Below are 19,991 nucleotides of genomic sequence, written 5' to 3'. Positions count from 1 at the left end.
GATGTTGTCTATGCTAACATACTCCTCTCATTTGTATATAGGTAAAAAAAATTTGCAAACATATAAGAGGCTCCATCACTTTTGGTCACGAGACTTTTATGTACATATAAAACTGATGTTGATGCCTTCCTAAAGCTGTGTCTATACAAGAAAGGCTTCATCATTTTTGGTCAGTAGACTTTTGTATACATATGACTCTATTGTTAAAGTCTTCCTAAAACTATTTTGTCTATGCAAACTTTACGGACACTATTGCTGGACACTGAAGTATGCTACTTTAATGCAACTTGCTATGTATTGTAATCTAAGTTTGTATTACTACTGCTATTGGTACCAAAAATATTGTTGAAATTTTAGCATGTCTTCTTAGATACTTGATATTTGAAATAAAATAGGTTTGTCAACACGCGCGTGCAGGCGCGCGTAACGCGCTAGTATAATTCTAAAAGGAAACAAACATAGCCAGAGTGGAGAAAAAAAAGGAGCACACATCAAGGACAAGGACAGCAGTTGGCAAGATTATGCCTCGACCATAAGGCCTTCCTAGGATTTTGATTCTTTTAACAGGAACTGTAGCCGGAATATTTCGAGCGGCCCACGCAAATGTCTGCCTTGCTTTCACAGGAATTGCAGTCCACAACTGCAGGCTATACTACCACAAGATTCTGAACAATATCTTCAAAAACATGCCCCACGATTGAGATGTGAATCTTATGCACAACAAAACTGGACATCTTGAGGTCACGATTTAGTCACTGTCCCGAGAGGATAAAATCCTCTTCAAAGCATGGGGTAGCTCCAGCACAATGTCTGCGTATGCTGAAACACAGAACAGGGAGAAACAGATCAATTCAGCACAAAGCCATGTATGCTGTAAGCCAAGGTGACAGGAAGCACCTTCTGGTAGACACAAGGTTTTGAGTGCTTCCTCGGCATATGAAAGGTGAAAGGGTACTGGTTGCGCAGCTGATGCACTGCTGCTTCTTGTAGATATTTTCTTGGCCGAGCGAAGTGGCCAAGCCAAGACCCTTGCCTGACTCGGCAGGGTCTGCAGTAGATCCGAATATCGGATACTGATTGTAACCTTGCTGCTTATAAGTGGCAAACAGATCAATCTCTACAAAATGTGCAACAAGCTACTTATGCATATTAGCAGCTTAAAATCAGTATGCGATATTCAGCATGCACGCTGCAAGATAACAAAAATAGAAGGCTGCACTAGGTGTACATATTCTATGAGGGAGTGTACTAGCAACAAAACAGAACTTATTGATGCAATCCAAGCATTAGCAGTAATTAAATATTATCCTTACCACTCAAAATCCTCCAATACAAACTCTATCATATTATAAGGAAGACTATGGAACAGCTCGCCAATTTGGTTCCCGTAGAGCTCCTTGATAAGACGAACCTTGAACATGAAATAAAAACTATAATTAGCGATGTACCATCAAAGACTGTATGACCCATCTGTCTCCAGATTCCACATTTGACCCTTAGCTCCAATCTTTAAAGCTACAAGTGCCTCAACAATTGATTGGCCAATGATAGAAGGCACACTCATTAAAAAGAAAAATGTCATGACTCATATATCAATTCTTTTATAATACTCAGGGTTGCAATTTCAGATACTGGACCAGAACCTGAAGGAGAGAATGTGTATAATGTGTGGGATGTATTGCATTAAGCCTCTAGGGAGAATATATAGGAGTACATGACTTGGAGGGCAAGAAGCATATCCTAGAGATAAGCAAGGTTATCCTAGATATAAAGAAGGTTATCCCAGGATTACAATCAATCCTAAACCAACCATATCAAGAGTTGTCTAATATACTCTAACATCCCCCCGCAGTCGTAGTGTCAGCAACACGAACGGACAGACTCGAGAATAATGGAGATATCCCCCCACAGTCGGAATGCTGGTGCGAATGCTGCGACTGGAGTAGCCCATGCAGATGATAGCCCTTTGTGCCGAAAATGTCGAGGTAGTCGAGTGCAAGGGCGTCGAGCCGTTGTCGAGGTGTTGTGTGTCGGGTAGCTGTGGTCGATGTAGCCGTCGAGGACGCCGAAGAAGATAAGCCGCACAAGTCGCGGGCGCAGGCGTAGCACGTGGGAAGGCCTGCGGCGCGCCAGGAGGCGCCAGGGTGATGGTGGCGTAGGAGGGCACCATAGACGAAGACGACGACACAGTCGAGGCAGTCGTAGAGGAAGAAGTTGATGCCGAGGATGATGTTGTCAAACCGCTGTGGACGAGACGTGCTCCAGGTTTGCCACGCCTGAAAACGTGTCATGGATGAATGCACGTGCCGGTGGTGCCAGTACCGGATGTACTAGGTAGAGGGCTCCAACCATATGTGCCAGCATCTCAAGGGACCAACACAGCATATGTGGATGATATGCTGATTACAGGTGACAACTCAGAACATATTTCTCATGTCAAGCAGCATCTTAGTAAGGAATTTCATATGTCTGATTTGGGACCGCTTAGCTATTTCTTGGACATTGAAATTCAGCAGACTCAAAAAGGCTTTTATCTGTCTCAGTCCAAATATATACAAGATCTTCTTGATCGCTTTGGAATTACTGATACACGCACTGTTGCAACACCGATGGATCTCCATTTAAAACTTCGTCCGAAGGATGGGACACCACTAGCAGACCCAACTCGGTATCGTCATATTGTGGGTAGTCTTGTTTACCTCACCATCACCAGACCTGATATTGCTCATGTTGTTCATATGTTGAGCCAATTTGTATCAACACCTACTTCAGTTCATTATGGTCATTTGCTTCGTGTGCTTCGATATTTACGTGGGACAAGATCCAGATGTTTACTCTATGCTTCTGATAGCCCACTTCAGCTTCATGCGTATTCTGATGCCGCTTGGTCAAGTGATCCTATTGACCGTTGTTCTACTACAGGTTACTGTATTCTTCTTGGATCATTTCCCATTGCCTGGAAATCCAAGAAGCAAGCGGCCATATCTCGTTCTAGTGCTGAAGTCGAACTTCGGGCACTTGCTACTACCACTGCTGAAATTATTTGGTTGCGCTGGCTCTTGGCTGATCTTGGTGTCACTTGTGACACTTCTACACCTCTGTTATGTGATAACTTGAGTGCTATACAGATTGCTCATGATCCAGTGAAGCATGAACTTACTAAACACATAGGTGTTGATGCATCTTTTACTCGATCTCACTGTCAGCAGAAAACTATTGATCTTCAATATGTGCCCTCAGAATCTCAATTGGCAGAATTCTTCACCAAAGCACAAACAAGAGCACAACATCAGTTTCACTTGATCAAACTCAAAGCTTCAGATCCTCCTTTTCCACCTTGAGTTTGAGGAGGGGTGTTAAGGCCCATTAGGCCCAGGCCTACTGCCTATATATTACCTATAGTCCTTAGGGACAGATTATCAATCTCAAGGTTAGTAACAGTGGAGACCAAGGCAGGAGGCGGAGACACGCCGGAGGTGGATGGCCGGAGCGTGTAGAGGGGCCTCGAGCTGTCACAGCGGGCGAGGGGAGTCCTGGTGGCCAGATCCTTCACAGAGAAACCAGAGGGGTCAAACTCAATGGAACAGGAGTTGTCAGTGGTGAAACGACGAACAGAAAGGAGATTATGAGTGATGTGGGGGGCTACGAGAACGTCGTTGAGGTAGAACGGTCCAGGGAGAACCGAGGCACCAACTGAGGTGACTGGCAGAGTGGAACCGTTTCCGACGACGATTGATGAAGGATGAGAGGAATGGGGGGATGGGAGCGAGAGAGCGTGCCTGTAGTGGGAGTGGTGTGGTAGGAGGCACCAGAGTCGATCACCCAGTTGGAGGAAGGAGGGGTCCTCGCCATGGTGCTGAAAGCGGCGGCGAGGGAGGCGTTGTCCCAGCCTCCAGACAGCGGGGACCAAGTCGTCGTGGGGGTCCCCGGGGGCAGGAGTTGGCGCGGAGCCGGATGCGGTGTTGGCACGCCGTAGGGAGGCGTGGGAGGCACGCAGTAGGGTGGCGCAGTCAGGAGGGCCGGCGCCGGGGGACGGGAGGCACGCGGGGCCTGGCTCGGCCACATGGCGATGGTCCCGGTCCAGGGGTTATAGAAGGACGGCCACGCCTGGCCGCCACCCCGGCCGGGTGGACCACCACGAGAGGAGCCGCCACCCCCACGGCCGCCCTTGCGGGAACAACGACCTCCGTCGGCGGCGGACGCCTGACGAGGGGCCGCAGGGATGGCAGGTGTGGGGCGAGTAGGGGCCCCGGTCGACGGAGGGCGAGAGGCCTAGCCCCTGAAGGTGCCTCACCGCCGGGAGGAGCGCCGGAGCAGAGGCCTCAGACGCCATGGTGAGCTCCTCGAGGAGCTCGTTCCTGACGGCATGGAATGTGGGAAAGGGAACGATCCTCTTGATGAGAGCCATCAGGTGGCCATAGCGGGGGTTGAGGCCACGCAGAAGGTTCAACACCAAGGTCCGGTCGGCGACAGGCTCGCCGAGGTCACGGAGAGAGTCCGCCATGCCCTTCATCTGGCGACAGTACTCGTCCACGGAGAGATCCCCTTGAGAGAACAGGTGGAACTGGGCATCGAGGTGCAGGGCGCGAGCGTCCCGGTTCCCGAGGAACTGTTCTTCGAGGGCGAGCCACGCCTGACGGCTCGTGTCCGCCTGGTCGCGGATGATGTCCTGGAGCTCGACGGTGATGGTTCCGTGGAGCCAGGAGAGGACCACGGAGTCCATCAAGGACCAGGCAGGGGACGGCGGGGTGGCGACGTCGTCGAGGGCGTAGCGCCGCAAGGTGAGGAGGACCTGCCCCCTCCAGCGAGGGTAGTGGGAGGACACCGGGTCCAGAACGACGGACACGAGGGACCGGATGTTCTGTAGTCCGGTCGCCTGGGCGGAGAGCGGTGATGTGGTCAGCATCGAGTCCAGAGGCGTAGGGAGCCTATGGGGTGGGCGGTGGTGTCTCCTGGTCGACTGGAGGAGGGCCGATGATAAGCTGCACAGTGACCATCTGGGCGGTCAGTGTGGCGGCCAGGGCGCGCTCCTGTTCCAATGCGCGGGACGCGGCGCGCTCGCGCTCCTGAGAGGCGGTCAGGGCAGCCTGGATAGCTGTGATGGTCGATGACATGGTGGAGTCGGTGGAGAGCGTCGTGGAAGCCTAAGTGGCATCGGCAACGAGCGAACGAGTGGTGGAGAACCCAGGGGGCGGCTGCCTGGGGAGGCGGGTTGGCGATAGAAGACCGGTAAGGGCGCCTATACACGCCGGGTAGCCCGGTAGGCCAAGACCGGAGGTGGTGAGGGCGCGGGCACTGGCCGCAGCAGTGGCGGGGGCGGCGCTGGGCGAGGAGAGGACGGCGAGCAGGGGTGCAGCGAGGCGGGCGTCGACGCCAGCGGCGGACAAGGGCGCAGTCGAGCGTGTGGCTGCAGTGGCGGGAGCCAGGGGCGCAGCTGCCGGCGTCCGGCAGGGCGACGTGGAGGGGATCCATGGCGACGGGGATCTGCGCAGAGCGGCGGACCAGCAGCCCAGCGGACACCGGCGACGATGTGACGTTGCTGGCTGCTGCACGGCGTGGGGAGGGAGGTGAAGCGACGGCTGGGCCTAGGGGAGATGGCCGGCGGCGGCTGGAGTGAAGGGGGAGAGCAAGGGCCTCGCGGGAGCTCGCACGGCGGGCGTTGGAGGCCGGGCAGCGCTGCTGCTGGGAGGAGACCGGCGGTAGAGGGCGCGACAGATGTGGTTGGTACGACCTGGCGGGGACGGCGCGGCCCTGGCGCGCCTTCTCCAAGCGGCGGCTGGAGCTCCTGGCGCGAGCTCGCTCCGGCGGCTCCTGGACGCAGGGGCAAGCGAGGCCGGCCCGACGAGTTCCTGGCGCGGGCGCGGCGGGTGGATCGGACGAGGGGAGGGGAGGAAGCGGCGGTCGGGCCAAGGGGAGCGGCCGACGACGGCTGGAGGGAGGAGAGGGAGTCGGCTGTGCCTAGGGTGGCGGTGGCGGCTGGTGGGAGGGAGAAAAGAAAAAAAACTACTGTGGCTCTGGTAACATATTGAATATTGGGAAAAACCCTAAAACCCTAGCCAGGGTTGGGTGTTATATTAATAGCCTTGAGTAACTAGGCTTGGCCCATTACAGAGGGGTAGGAGAGTAATTACACGGGGAAAACCCCAAACCCTAAACGGGTAATCTAACAGTTTCCCATTCCAACTCCTACATTGGATAGGAGTGATCGAGCTCTTACTAATGTTAGTTACCAACCCTGTAGCGTTTCCAAAAATACGCAAAAGCTCATTTGTCAAAGCCAATTCATCCCTCCTAGATTGCAGAAAAATGACAACATCATCAACATATAAGGAAATCCTTTGGCCATGACCTCTTCTCAACAAAGGTTGCAGATAACTCATTTCCACTGCCTTACACACCATTGAGTTTAGGACATCCATAACCATAATGAATAGCATAGGCAATAGAGGATCCCCCTGGCTTAATCCTCTTTGATGTGAAATAAGGTCACCTGGCTCGCCGTTAATCAACACCCTAGTTGACGAACTACTTAGCAGCTTGGACAAAACACCACACCAAACAGGGCCAAATCCCAAAAATCTCAATACTTTAAGCAAGAAAGGCATGACATAGAGTCAAAAGCCTTTGTGATGTCCAGCTTAAGAAGTATCATAGGCTCCTGCCTGTGCAAAGCCATAGCAGTTTGATGCACATTAATGAAGTTATCATGGATGCACCGACCTTTTATGAAAGCACTTTGACTGTTGGAAACCAAAGAAGGAAGCTTTCCAGCCAATATGTTAGCTAAGAGCTTGGACACAATCTTCGCGAAGCTATGTATAAGACTTATCGGCCTAAAATCCTTAATTTCCAAAGCATCAGGGGACTTAGGTAACAAAGTAATGTAAGCTGAATTGAGAAGGAACAATCTATTAACATCTCCCTGCATCGAGGTTTTAAAGTCAAGCGACTAGTGTCGGTGCAGAGATGTAGTCGACTAGAGCGACTTGACTTTTTCTGCTAGTCGCTTGACTCGTCAACTAGTCACGACTAGTCGTAGCATTTGAGTCGGGCGACTTATTTGGGCCTAGGTATAAAAATATGAGCCCACCCAACCATCTCAACCCTAGTAGGTAGGATGCTAATGGACAAGTTTCCTACCTTATTTTTACACCTTGTGCTACCCACTACTTAGATCTCATGTTGGAGGCTATTGGGAAGGTAAAAGAATTTAGTGGCTGCATTGCTAAAGCAAAGATGATAACCAAATTTATCTATGGACATGGAAGGATTTAAGACTTGATGAAGACTAAGACAAATAGTAGAGATCTTGTTAGGCTGAATTAGTAGAGACCAGCAATGGCTGAAATGTGGGCTGCCATGGACAATGCAAAAAAAGAGCAAGGAAGCTTCGGAACACAGAGTGATTAATGGACGAAGTAATTTATATTGTTGATAAGAGGTGGGACAGTCAGATGAATACCAATCTATATGGGGCATGCACTTTTTTTAATCTAAACAAGTTAATCAGAGAGAACAACAAGATACTTGCTACAAGACTGGTTAATATTTAATGATGTATTGTAGAAGATGGAGATGGATGGAGATATACTAAACGATGTGTTTTTTTAGTGTTTCAGCGTGTTTTTAGTATTATCATACATAGAAAGTTATAAAAATATAATCATCGACTAGTCACGACTAGTCCGTCCTAGTCACGACTAGTCAGTAGCTGCACGACTCGACTTCTTGACTCGAAAACACTGCCCTGCATAACCCGACAGACAACGGCCATATATTCCACCTTAATAATGTGTCAAGCGGTGTTATAATTCAAGTGAGTTATTTGACATTTGTGCGACCAAGAGGCTGAAACCATAAATCATTTGCTGGTCAAATGTGTTATTGCCAAGCAGTTCTAGTTTGATTTCCTTAGTTCAGTGGGGCTGCAGGAGCTGTGTCCAGCTCATGAGGATTCCTTTGAGTCGTGGTGGAAGTCTAGCAGCTCTCGGGCATCTGATCTTTTGAGAAAAGGTTTCAATTCTTTAGTGATCCTAGGTGCTTGGACCATTTGGAAGCATAGGAATAGATGTGTTTTTTATGGTTGTAATCCTAGCTTGGTCACAGCCCTTATGGTGGCTAGGGAAGAGGCGGTGCTCTGGTCCTTGACTAGAGCCAAGGCCCTGTCCTTCCTCCAAGTCGATGAGTTGCTGGCTTAAAACAGCGTTGTGGGTCGTGTTTCCTCCATGTTAGTCGGTGATCCTTAGTTAGTCTCTAGCGGTGTGTGTGCTGTAATGGGGTTCTCTCCCCCCTTTCTTATTCTTCTATTAATACAAAGATGCGAAGCTCTCCTGCGTATTCCAGAAAAAAAGTTATTTGACATTTATACATCAAGTTTTGGAGTTTTAAAAAAATGTACAATATTTGTAGTATTGTACTACACATTGTTATGTGGTAATAAAACTCGAAAATGATTAATTTCACAATTATACCACTGTTGTAGCAGAGGTGAACGATAATTATGTGTAACACCTCAAATCCATCAATTAAAATAATACATTATTAGTCATTAAAACTTAAGAAAAAAATTAAATCAAGTGCTTGATCTCATTTATCTTTAGAGAATGATTTTTTGTTTGCTCATAATTGATTGATGATTTTATTCATAAACTCCCTTTTATGCGAAACCCAATTTATTAATATAGGAACTTTGGTCTAAAAAGTAAATATTTTAATTATAAACATTTTTGGTATAATTATTATGATTTTTTTGAAATATTTAAAAATATATTTATTTATATTTTAATGGAAAATAAAAAAGAAAAAAAACAAAACCCTAACCCGCCAAAGTGTCGTTTTTTCATTTGGCTTGCTGCCCATAATAGATGCTGGACAGCAGATCGATTAGCTAAGAAAGGCCTAAACCACCATGAGAAATGTCTGCTTTGTGACCAAGCTGAAGAAACTCTTGATCACCTTCTGGTGGCTTGCTCCTTCTCGAGAGTCTTTTGGTACCAGCTTTTCCGGAAATTTGGGCTTCACTCCCTAGCCCCCCTGCCGGCGGTCACCTCCTTGAATTGGTGGGAGGAGGTTTCAGAGGTGGTCTCAGGTGTCACCAGAAAAGGCCTTAACTCCCTTATTATCCTGGGTGCTTGGACTATTTGGATTCATCGGAACAAATGTGTCTTCGATGGATTGTCTCCTTGCCTCACCTATATCCTTGCTTGGGCAGACGAGGAAGAAGTCGTTGGGAGGCAGCTGGGGCGAAGGGCCTATGTTCTCTGGCTGCTTCTGCAGCTGCTCCCTAGGGTGGTGTGTTGTTTGTTCCTTTCACATGATGAGTTCTTTTTTGTATGCTATTTTCTTGCCCCCGTGAGGAGGCCTGCTGTTGTTTGGTCTACTTTAGACCTTTTTTCCTATCTTCTTAATATATAAAGGGGCGCAGCTCTCCTACGCGTTTTCGAAAAAATACTATTGTTCCAGAAATGAAATTTGTATTATGATGATAACCCGATGGTTAAACAAAATCATGTTGTATTTAAACGAAACATGGAGTGACCACCCAGAAAAACAGTGCAACCACGAGTGCTATCATGACTCTGGCTTTGGTAAATAGCTTTATAGACTTAGTGCTTAGCAACCCTACCTTAAAGATGGGCAAGAGGGGGTGGCAATGGTTTGGTGGCAGCTCACGTTAACATGGGGTGATAGTTTTGGCTAAGTTACCTCATCTAGAGGGTCACCAATACTGACGTGGAAACCTTAGCGGGTGGCTTTGTACTAATGATATTTTTTGAAAGCCTCATAATTGATCCCTAGCCATTCATCTCAGTAGTGTTTAAGGGTTCGTACCACTCAGGCTAGATGGGATACATGGCTTATGGGTAAAGTTGTACCACCTCTGCAGAGTATAAAACTGATATGTCAGTCGTGCTCACGGTTCAGAGCAACCTAGACCCTCACATGATAATTGACCTTAAAGATGGAGAATAAATCGTGATCCGTGATTTTTAAATGGTTTGCTTAAGTGGTTTCCCTTAAGTGCTTTTGAGATATAATCATATGCATATGATTAATTGAGATTTTGTGTTACACTTACAATTAGTAAGTTAGGCGTTGTTAATAAAATATTGACCAACTAAAATGCTTACCGCTCAACCTTAGCCTACCTTGTTAACCTTGCATAATTCCTCCCATTTGCTGAGCCCCCACCGTAAGTGAGCTCACCCCTTACTAATTTTTTTATGAGAAGTTGATGAGAAAGACTTTGACGATGGTGATGATGAGTACTGAGTCTAGCGACGCTCCGGTCATCTTCCTGTGGGAGATTACCCATGATATTTCCGCTGTACTTTGATTATGATACTGTTAAGACTCTTAAATCCGGATGATGTAATAAAGTTATTACACTCTCTTTTACGCCTTTATTGCATTGTTTTTTATATATTACACTTGTGACGTCAACATATGTGTGGAAAATAGATCCTAGCACACATATGCTATGCATTCGGTTTTGCCCCTAAAACCGGGTGTGACATTATGTTCAACTAATTTGTAGCATTACAAAAAAAGAAGATAAGTTAATCTGAATATAAAAAAACACAAGTAAATTGTGGTAGTGACCCCTAATAGCTGATACTGACCTGCTCTCTCCTGTCAATATAAGCCTGTAAAATTTCTTCAAGATGATCAATGAATTTCTACAAGGAAAAGCAATTGTGTTAGCATATAAAACTTTGCATTTAATTCAGATCGTAAAAGCAAGATGTGCAAAAACTTACAATTGAATTAGATGACAACAGATCACTTTCTAATTCACGTACAGGCAGAAAGAAAGGTAAGGTGTGTTCAATCATAATCATCTTTTCCAGGAATGACTTGCTTTCCAAAACACAATGAAAAATTTCACAAGGCTCTCCTGCAAAAATAGAATGGATGTGTTTATCAACTTAGGAAATCATGTGTTTCGAGATTTGGATGTATCATATCATGTCTTTTCATCTTTTTTAAGCTAAACTACCACACTTCAGATGCTATTATCAATATCATTCACAATATCATAGGATTGAGTAGTACAAAGATTATGTTATTTATTATAGCAACCTATTTGTACAAACTCAGACATTGAGGTTTCCAAACTGCTATGTACAACAGGAACATTATGCATCTAAGAAAGTTTCAATAGAAGGAAAACAAGACAGTTTCAATAGAAGGAAAACAAATATTTGTGTGAAAAATGCAATTAAACATATTATAGGTAATCACCAGCAAAGAATGTCTCATACTGTATGCCAATCCTAGCTCCATCCAAGCAATATATAACCTAATAAAGAGAAGAAATTTAGTTTAATTGACAGATTAAGAAAAACAAAATCTACCATAGATAGTCTTTAGACTAGACTCATTCTGGAAAACAATAATAGCATGATGGTGCCCCAAAACAATGCACTTATGCTAATTCATAGGCATCATAGCCATATTTCAGCTGGACTAACGAAGCTGGAGGTCTGCTGGTAGAATGACGGATCCTACCGGGCAGATTGCGTAGGTTGTAGGGTGGGGATTGGGAGCGAGAAGGGTGGCGGCGCTGGGGCGCCGTCGTGACCCTGGCTGGGTCGCGCGCAGGGAGAAGATCCCAGGAGACTCTGGCTTCCTCTGGGAAGCCAGAATAAATTGGTATTCTGCTTGCATTTATTCAAGTGTTTACAGATCTATATATAGAGCTATCTCAAGTCTATCTACTAGCTTTGGATAAGTATAACTATCTAGATAGAGCTGATCTATTAGCTAATGGGCATTGGGCCCCACCTGGCGCGCCCCCTTAGGCAGCCTTGGCCCTGCTGCGCCTAACATAGGCTTGGCCATACATAACATCTGCAGTAATGGTTTGACAGATATATTGGTTGTGGCAACAACCAGTATAGATATTCCGCAAGTTCTAGATACAAAAACAAATTCCAAACTCATGAATCAACAATATCCAGCCAACACAATCACTGGTTAGTATATACTATATTGTGACGACAAGGGATCATATGATAAGCCACTACAACCCAATCCCATCTAAGCCACATAACAGCCAACACCAGAGTCAAAAGGTATGTGTATGTATGGTTAGAGAAAATTGGAGACAGAAACAAACTCTAAAGATAAAGATAGAATACTACCAGGAAAAGGTTAACCTGGCAAACAAACAAGGATAAAAAAAAAATATAGTATCCTACCAAGGAGCACCAAGCTCAGCATGCATACTTACCAGGTACAAAGCTATGAAAAAGGCAATGATCTGGGGAGCACATGCTACCTTATTTCTAATCCTATATGTAGTCCTTGATTGAAATGAAAGATCTGCTGGAACATTTACTTGGTTGGACATGGCCTTCCTATCAGCCTCCATATGAACCTGGTCTACGAAATATAACAAACTTAATAAAAACTCATAATTCACAGAACAAATAGTCTGTCTCCTGTGACAAGAAATTGAACAAAAAAGGTGTTGAACACACATTAAATACCTTCTCACGGATGGTTGCCAGTAAACCATCATTCCACTCATCATCATTTATTGATATCTCTACAGAATGCCAAAAGAACATGTCAACAATCCTCCAGTGAACAATATGATTCACAGCACAACATTTTTGTGATGTCTACATAGAGTAAAAAACCAAGTGCAAGATTATGCCACCTTTTCAGAGATTACAAGAAAATTCAGCAAAGGAACCACACATATTATCAACTCATCCTACCGAACTACTCTTTAGGTAGTAATATCTTTTGATACATTGAATCTGTCTAGGGGTCATTCCACCTTAAGCTCAAACTAAACTGAAACCTGTGACAAACTTGACAAATCTACCCAGGCCTATCCACCAGTGTGTTGCCAACACTTCCTTACACCAAGAAACACAGCTACACCTAGCCAGCAAAATTATGTTCAGAGCTAACTTGAAGAGTTGTAACACTTGCTTGTAATATTACATTCAGGACCTACAAGGAAACCTATACCATTTAGCTTTATGAATGGAAAACACAGTTTTCTTTTCTACATAAAGAGTTCCAATCTAGCTAACTCAAAAATCCAAACCATCTAAAGAAAGTTATCATTGGAGCACATTTACACGATTTATTCAGCAAATCATGCTTTCCATTTCTATAACAGAAAGATGCTTCTGTTCATCCAACAGCCCACTTCAGTTGTACTCCCACCATTCGTTTTTGATCTACTTATTGTATCATTTTACTGAGACCATCGTTGTAATTACTCCCTCTATCGGTTCGCAACTGCTCCGAGTACTTTTTCCTCAGAGTATGCATGCACGACATCAGTATATATGCATCTAGTCAGCAACTTGTTCTCTCTACTATTGGCCAAGGCATGCAAACAGACGAGGGGAGGGCTGATGCATTTACTTGGCACACTGCCATATGAATGGGCATGCATAGTTACCCAAGCCAAAGTGGCACCACATCGGAAATACGTAGATCACCATGTGCAATATGTAGAAGAAAAACAAACGGAGGGAGTAGTAAACTTCTCAAATAGTTAGTTCAGAACAGTGGTAATGTGCCTCCCAAACCCAGAAACATTCAAAATGATGTCATATGTAGTGCACAGTAAAATAATTCTATCAGTCTGTTCCGTTGAACTGATAGAACTGATCAGCATCAAAAGGATACACTGTCGGAACTTAATTAGCCGAACAAGGAAAGACTTAAGATTCAATTGCAGTGTCAGCACAAGACAATTCAAACTTGAAACGTGTGACGGAGGATATAACTGAACAGATATTCAACACATGATTGATTTGTGTAGGTTAGAAGATAATCCATCTATTTAATACTTACTCTCAGAAGTAATTTAACCATTTTTTTGGAAACAATATGAATCATAGTTAATAGCTTAGTCTTGCCATAAGAAGTTCAAGAGACTACTAATATGTGGAACTTCAACAGTGGAAGAGTATTATTATTAGTTCACCCATGCTCTACATCCATATTTCTGTGCATAAAAATAAAATATGTGAATTGACAAGCCTACTTATAGAACTAGGTTAGGTAACAAAAGATCCATTCCAATGTAGTATAGCAAAGTGTACCTTCGGTTTGAGCAGCCCGTGCAGCCTCAAATTCTTTCTGTAGGCGCTCAAAAATGAGCTTATCAGAATCCCTAAAGTAAAAACAAAAATATGAAGTAGAATAGTAGTTTTACAAAGCATGAAAGTGCTCAGTGAGTATAAAACAAGCAGCAAAGGAAACAAGACGAAGGAAAAAATATATCCAATAAAAACTACCCACAACCAACTTTCAGAAGATCGTCCAGAATATGGCTAGGTGTACATTAATATAAATATCCTCCAATCAACAGAGATTAGAGGGTATGCGTTGAGTTGAGTAGTGAACGCTAGTATTCATCTGACAGAACAAAGGATCTAGACTGTATTCTAGTAGTTACAAGCAAAGAATCTATATGGATCATAGAAATATAACTGAACAGAAACTTGTTCTCAAAACACCTGACATTTGACACGTTTAAATATCAAACAGGAAGTAATGGGAGCTTTCTGCTGAAAATCACATTCCTTGGGCTAATGCCAATAATGTTAGAAACATTAACCACAGGGAAAAACAATTACCAACAGACAATAGCATTAGCATAGCAGCATTATAAATCAAACAAGGTTTATTTATATAACTTAACTGCAGTTCTGTTCTTTTTATGCGAATATTTTGGATCACGAACTTCTTGCAATGAGCCATAACACACTTCAGTACAGAAGACAACCATATAATCCGAAGAAAGATGCCAAATCCATTCACATAAATTTAAACACAGATGGTTCTACCAATCATTATAATTCATTTTAATTACTTTTCCTGTTTCAATTTGAGCACCGTAGCAAGAAGCACACAGTTAGGAATAGATATGGAAAAATACAGATGGATTCAGGTTTGCATTGTCTGTTAACAGCGAAGGAATGAAGGATAGATGAAATGGGAACTGAAGAGCTTAACAATTAGCTAGCAGTTTGCAAATTAATTCTCAATTTCAGAGAAACAAGAATTCCGCTATCGTAAATTATTACATGCCAAAGTACCTAAAGTCCTAAACAATACTCCCTCAGTCCCAAAATATTAGTCGTTTTAGCTCTTGGTTTTTATATCTATATTCAAATGGATGATGATGAATCTAGACACGTATACAAAACATATTGTTGTGAACTGCGATGCACTCGCAAGATAGTCCCGGTACTCAACCCTCCCGTAGGAGGCCCTAGGAGTAAACCAGATCTATTCTTCTTCCTTCCTCTACTAACACCCTGTCCCTCCTTATACAGAGAGGTAACCCCAACTTAATAGCTAAGCAACATAACAAACCCTATCTGGCCGCGGCTAACCTAACCATAATGACATAGCTAATGGGCTTAAGGCCCATAACACATATACATCAAGTATTGTATGAACCCACTAATTTGTTAAAACAATTTTTATTTTGGGACAGGGGGAGTAATTATCTTAAACAGTGAGCTGGTCTGCATCTATGGGAAGCTTTTGCGATGTTAAAGGAATACCGTGAAAGGCGCTCTTTCAGATCTTCATGCCTTTTGAGGATATTTGACACTGCAAAATAAAATGATAAAAATATGAGTTAAGACAGCACCTTTTACATGATTTATGGTATTCCTAAACATGTGAGGGGTAGAAAGTCCCCTTCACCACGACACAAAATAACTTTCTTTGGGACAGGAAAAAACAGGTTCTTACGCCTTGCACGTGTGGTCTCAAGTTTTGCATCGTCGTCCCTTGCATATGTCTGTGGTAAATAAAAGGACATGCGGAAAACCCCTTAAAATCTCACAGAACATATTGAAAGAGTACTGCAAAGAAACAGACAGGTAATGACAATTCACAACATACAAACAATCCTCAGATTGCCGGCTACCGTCCAATCAATTGAGTTCTAACAGAGGAATAAAAAAAGGGCAAACCCAGTGTTGGAGGCTTCCACATGAGTGGGGCCTGGGGATGGGATAAACCAAAGCAAGCCTTCCTTGTAAATGAGGAGAGGCTGCTTCGAACCCGGACATATTGACTCAGTGAGACAGCTCTCACCATTGCCCCAGGCCTGCCGTTCTTCTAACAGAGGAATGGAAAATAAACAATTTAATACTGACATACATTCATATCTGTGCATGAAAGTATGAAACACAAATCCAATTCTGTACTGACTGTAAATGAACTAATAAAATCACTTTAGTTGCAATTTAGTGCACAAACTAATTTCCACATCAATAGTTGCTAGTTAAACACCAGGAACTGCATGTAGTGGCAGAGCCACAGGGTATGCCGGATATGCCCTGGCATACCCTGCAAGACTGGCAAGCATAGTACATATACGTAATATATACATCTGTATTTGAAAAAAGAAGAAACTTACCAGATCATGCTCACGCTATCACAGAACACAGACACCCGTCAGGCCCATGACGCGCAGATACGGCCCACCATCCGCGCAGCAAAGCTAGTAAGTCTAGGTGTTCAATACGGCAATACGTACACCTACACCATGATGTTTCCTTTCCAGCTTTTTCTAATCTAATCTACTCGATTGGAGTCAAAGGGAGATAACAAGGAAGTGGGAAGGCTGGAAGACTCTCCTGTGTGTTCGTGCAAAAAAAAGAAAGAGGGAAGACAGAACACATCGCCTAATGACCTGACGCGATGATGGCGTGATGGTGATCCTGCCACCCTCCGCTCTGCCCGATGCCAGATCGGATATTGCATCTCTTTTTCAGAAAAAAGGCAGCATCTGCTGCTACTACTTCTAATGGGTATTTTCTACAATGATTTTAGTAAAAAACAATTTAAGAAATAAGATGGGAAGCTATCTTTTGGATGATTGTCTAGTATTTTCACTGCATGGATATTTTCTTTGGAGTTGATGAACATGAGCAAGACATTCATATCCCTTCGAAAGCGGAAAGCATCGAATAAAACAGTGTTGTGAACTGCGATGCACTCGCAAGATAGTCCCGGTACTCAGCCCTCCCGTAGGAGGCCCTAGGAGTAAACCAGCTCTATTCTTCTTCCTTCCTCTACTAACACCCTGCCCCTCCTTATATAGAGAGGTAACCCCAACATAACAGTAACCGCACGTGAACAGTGACCGCGGCTAACCTAACCATAATGACATAGCTAATGGGCATAAGGCCCATAACAAACAGTCAGAAAATTAGCATTGCAAGTCTACTATTCTTCTATGACTATATTTGAACTATCGATATGTCTTTTGAACTATTCATATTGTATTTAGTGGATGATTTTAACTTAATTCTTTAAGCCTTATTGTGTTACTTAGTGTTAGAGTATATGCCTAGGCCCATGTACAAACTCAATATAGCTACCCTCTAGGGTTAGCCCTAATGAATCAATTAGTTATCTCTAACATGGTATCAAGCTAGGGTTTACTCTAGGGTTTCCTCCCTCCCTCCCCTACAGCCGCCACCTTCCTACCCTACCCTGCAGGCGGCGCCGCCGCCGCCCAGGCAGGGGGAGCCGCCGCTGCCGCTGCTCCTCTCCCGCGGGCGCGCAGGGCTGCAGCCGCTCCTCTCCAGCGGGCGCAGCGCCGCCGCCGCTCCAGCAGGCGCGCAGAGCCGCCGCTCCAGCCGACACGCAGGGCCGCCGCCGCGCCGCTCCTCTCCAGCGGGCCGCTCCAGCGGGCGCGCACCTCTCCAGCGGGTGCAGAGCCGCCGCCGCCGCCGCTCCTCTCCACAGGCAGGGGAGCCGCCGCGCCGCTCTCCTCTCCTCCCATGGCTGGCGAGCAGAGACCTTTCTCCCCCTCCACCTTCCCTCCCCTCTCCTGGGCGCGGGCCGCCTCCCCTGGCATGCGCGCCGCCGCCGGAGGAGCCGTTCCCGCCCCAACCGCCGTCGTTGCCTCCCTTGCGGGCGCGCCGGCGTTGGTGGCAGGGGCGTGGGGGTCGGTTCCCGCCTCCCCTGCGCTCGGGCCGGCGTGGGGGGCAGGGCCCAGCGCCGCCAGTGGGGCCCTCCTCACCACTGTGGGCACCGCCACGGCCCTTGCGGCTGTGGCGGATGCGGCTCCCGTGGGTGTTCCAGGTCCGGAGGACCCTCCCCCGCCAATTCCCCCGTCGCTGGTCGTCGATCCACCTCCGGTCGTCAATCAGCCGCCTCCTCCACCGGTCGCCCACCAAGGAAACACTGTCGCCGCCCTCACCGCTTCCCGTGCGGAGCACGCGGCGCGACAGGCTCGTTTGCGGGAAGCGGCCCTCATGTGGCAGCGCGAGCGCGAGGCCGCCGATGCTATCGCTGCTCAGATTGCCGCGGCGGAACAGCTTCTCGCCTCGCCTGCGGCCCACGACGGCGGGGCCACCTCCTCTGACACCGTGGGCGGTGTGTACGACGTCCCGATCGTACCGACCGTCGGAACCGGGCCCCGCACCATCCCCAGGTGCTCTGGCATGACTCGACTGACCCGCTCGTGGCTCAGCTCCATCTTCAAGCTGGGAGTGTCCAGAACATTCGCCTCATGGTTCCTGTCGACCTGGAACCAGAGTCGCCGTCCTACGCACGCTGGCGAGACTTACTCCTCCTCACCCTTCGCCGCTACGCCCTGGATGACCACGTCCTTTGCGACCCCACCGGCGTGACGCTGACTGCCGCGTGGGTGCGCCTCGACAGCATCGTGCTCACCTGGATCGTGGGGACGATCTCTAGGGCTGGAAAATTAGCTCGAGGCTCGCGAGCCGGCTCGAGCTCGGAGCGGCTCGGCTCGGCTCGGAGCGGCTCGCGAGCCTCGAACGAGCCGAGCCGAGCCCCTTCTTCGAGCTCGTTTTTGCAGCGAGCCGAGCCGAGCCGGCTCGTTCCAACTCGCGAGCCTTGCAAAAATAGTCAATTTATGGAATAATAATGAATATTAGATAATTTTATGGATAATAGCTCATTTTTTAGTCTTTGATCATGAATATTTTACAAGTTATAATTTAATTTACTCGTAATGTAGAATGATTATTCTATATTTCAAATTTATATAATGTTAATTCACCAAATAATGCAACGAAAAGTACCAAAATATGGCTCGCGAGCCGAGCCGAGCTGGCTCGCGAGCCAAGGTCGAGCCGAGCCGAGCCTCTTTCGCCAGCTCGTTGAATGGACGAGCCGAGCTCGTTCAGGCACCGAGCCGCGCCGAGCCGAGCTCGGCTCGGCTCGTTTCCAGCCCTAACGATCTCCGTTGACCTACACAGCCTCCTCCGGAACCTTCCTCACGCTCGGGCTGCTTGGCTTGCCATCGAGGGCCAGTTCCTGGGTAACGCCGAGGCCCGGGCTCTCCGCCTCGACGCAGCCTTCCGCACCTTCGTCCAGGGGGACCTCAGCGTAAGTGAGTACTGCCGCAAGATGAAGACTATGGCGGACTCCCTTGGCGATCTGGATTGCCCCGTGGAGGACCGCATGCTCGTCCTCAACGTCCTCCGGGACCTCAGCGATCGCTACACCCACCTCTGGTCGTTAATCATGCGCCTGCGCCCCTTCCCTACCTTCCTCCAGGTCCGCGACGACCTTGCCCTGGAGGAGATCACTCTGGGTACTCAGGCTGCCTCGATCTCCGGCCCGGGGTCCTCGTCCTCCTCGGCAGCACTGGCGGCTATCACCCCAACCCGTCCACCTACTCCATCACAGTCTGCCCTTGGCCCTCATCCACCCGGGCCGAGCAGGAGCGGCGGGGGTCGTGGTGGCAGAGGCGGGGGCGATGGCGGCCGTCGCCGCCGTGGTGGTTCCGGCGGTGGTGCCCGTGGCAACGCACCGACGCCAGGACCCCAGCAGGGTGCCCCTTGGCCCACTTTCCACCACCCGTGGTAAGGGCGCATCTCCATGTGGTCGTTCCAGGGCCAGGTTCTGAGGCTCGTCCCCCGACGGCCATGTTCACTTGTGCGCAGCCGGGGTTCACCTCGCCGCCGGGGTTCGCCTTCGCCTCTCCGTCGCCCTGGACCTCGACGCTT

General features: G+C 47.0%; 1 protein-coding gene across 4 annotated transcripts in view; it reads right to left on the bottom strand.

The window, feature by feature from the left end:
* Positions 1-345: 345 nt before the first annotated feature.
* The window catches only part of LOC103643579 (centromere protein O), a 33,524-nt gene continuing 13,878 nt past the window's right edge, over positions 346-19,991 (bottom strand). Inside the window, exons 3-13 of one of the 4 annotated variants that reach the window (XM_008666745.4) lie at positions 15,745-15,793; positions 15,552-15,600; positions 14,079-14,149; positions 12,495-12,553; positions 12,236-12,382; positions 11,245-11,302; positions 10,761-10,897; positions 10,623-10,679; positions 1,314-1,411; positions 898-1,088; positions 346-819 (exon numbers count right to left, since the gene is read on the bottom strand). In XM_008666745.4, the coding sequence (XP_008664967.1) occupies positions 749-819; positions 898-1,088; positions 1,314-1,411; positions 10,623-10,679; positions 10,761-10,897; positions 11,245-11,302; positions 12,236-12,382; positions 12,495-12,553; positions 14,079-14,149; positions 15,552-15,600; positions 15,745-15,793 (987 nt within the window). In that variant the 3' untranslated portion in view covers positions 346-748. The remainder of the gene's footprint in view (positions 820-897; positions 1,089-1,313; positions 1,412-10,622; positions 10,680-10,760; positions 10,898-11,244; positions 11,303-12,235; positions 12,383-12,494; positions 12,554-14,078; positions 14,150-15,551; positions 15,601-15,744; positions 15,794-19,991) is intronic. The other 3 variants (XM_008666746.3, XM_008666747.4, XM_035964287.1) reach the window with 3 other exon arrangements.

This window comes from Zea mays, chromosome 1, assembly GCF_902167145.1.
Source record: "Zea mays cultivar B73 chromosome 1, Zm-B73-REFERENCE-NAM-5.0, whole genome shotgun sequence".
In the NCBI taxonomy this organism is placed as follows: domain Eukaryota; kingdom Viridiplantae; phylum Streptophyta; class Magnoliopsida; order Poales; family Poaceae; genus Zea; species Zea mays.
Note: the sequence above shows the minus strand (reverse complement) of the source record. Positions and strands in the feature narration are given on the sequence as shown.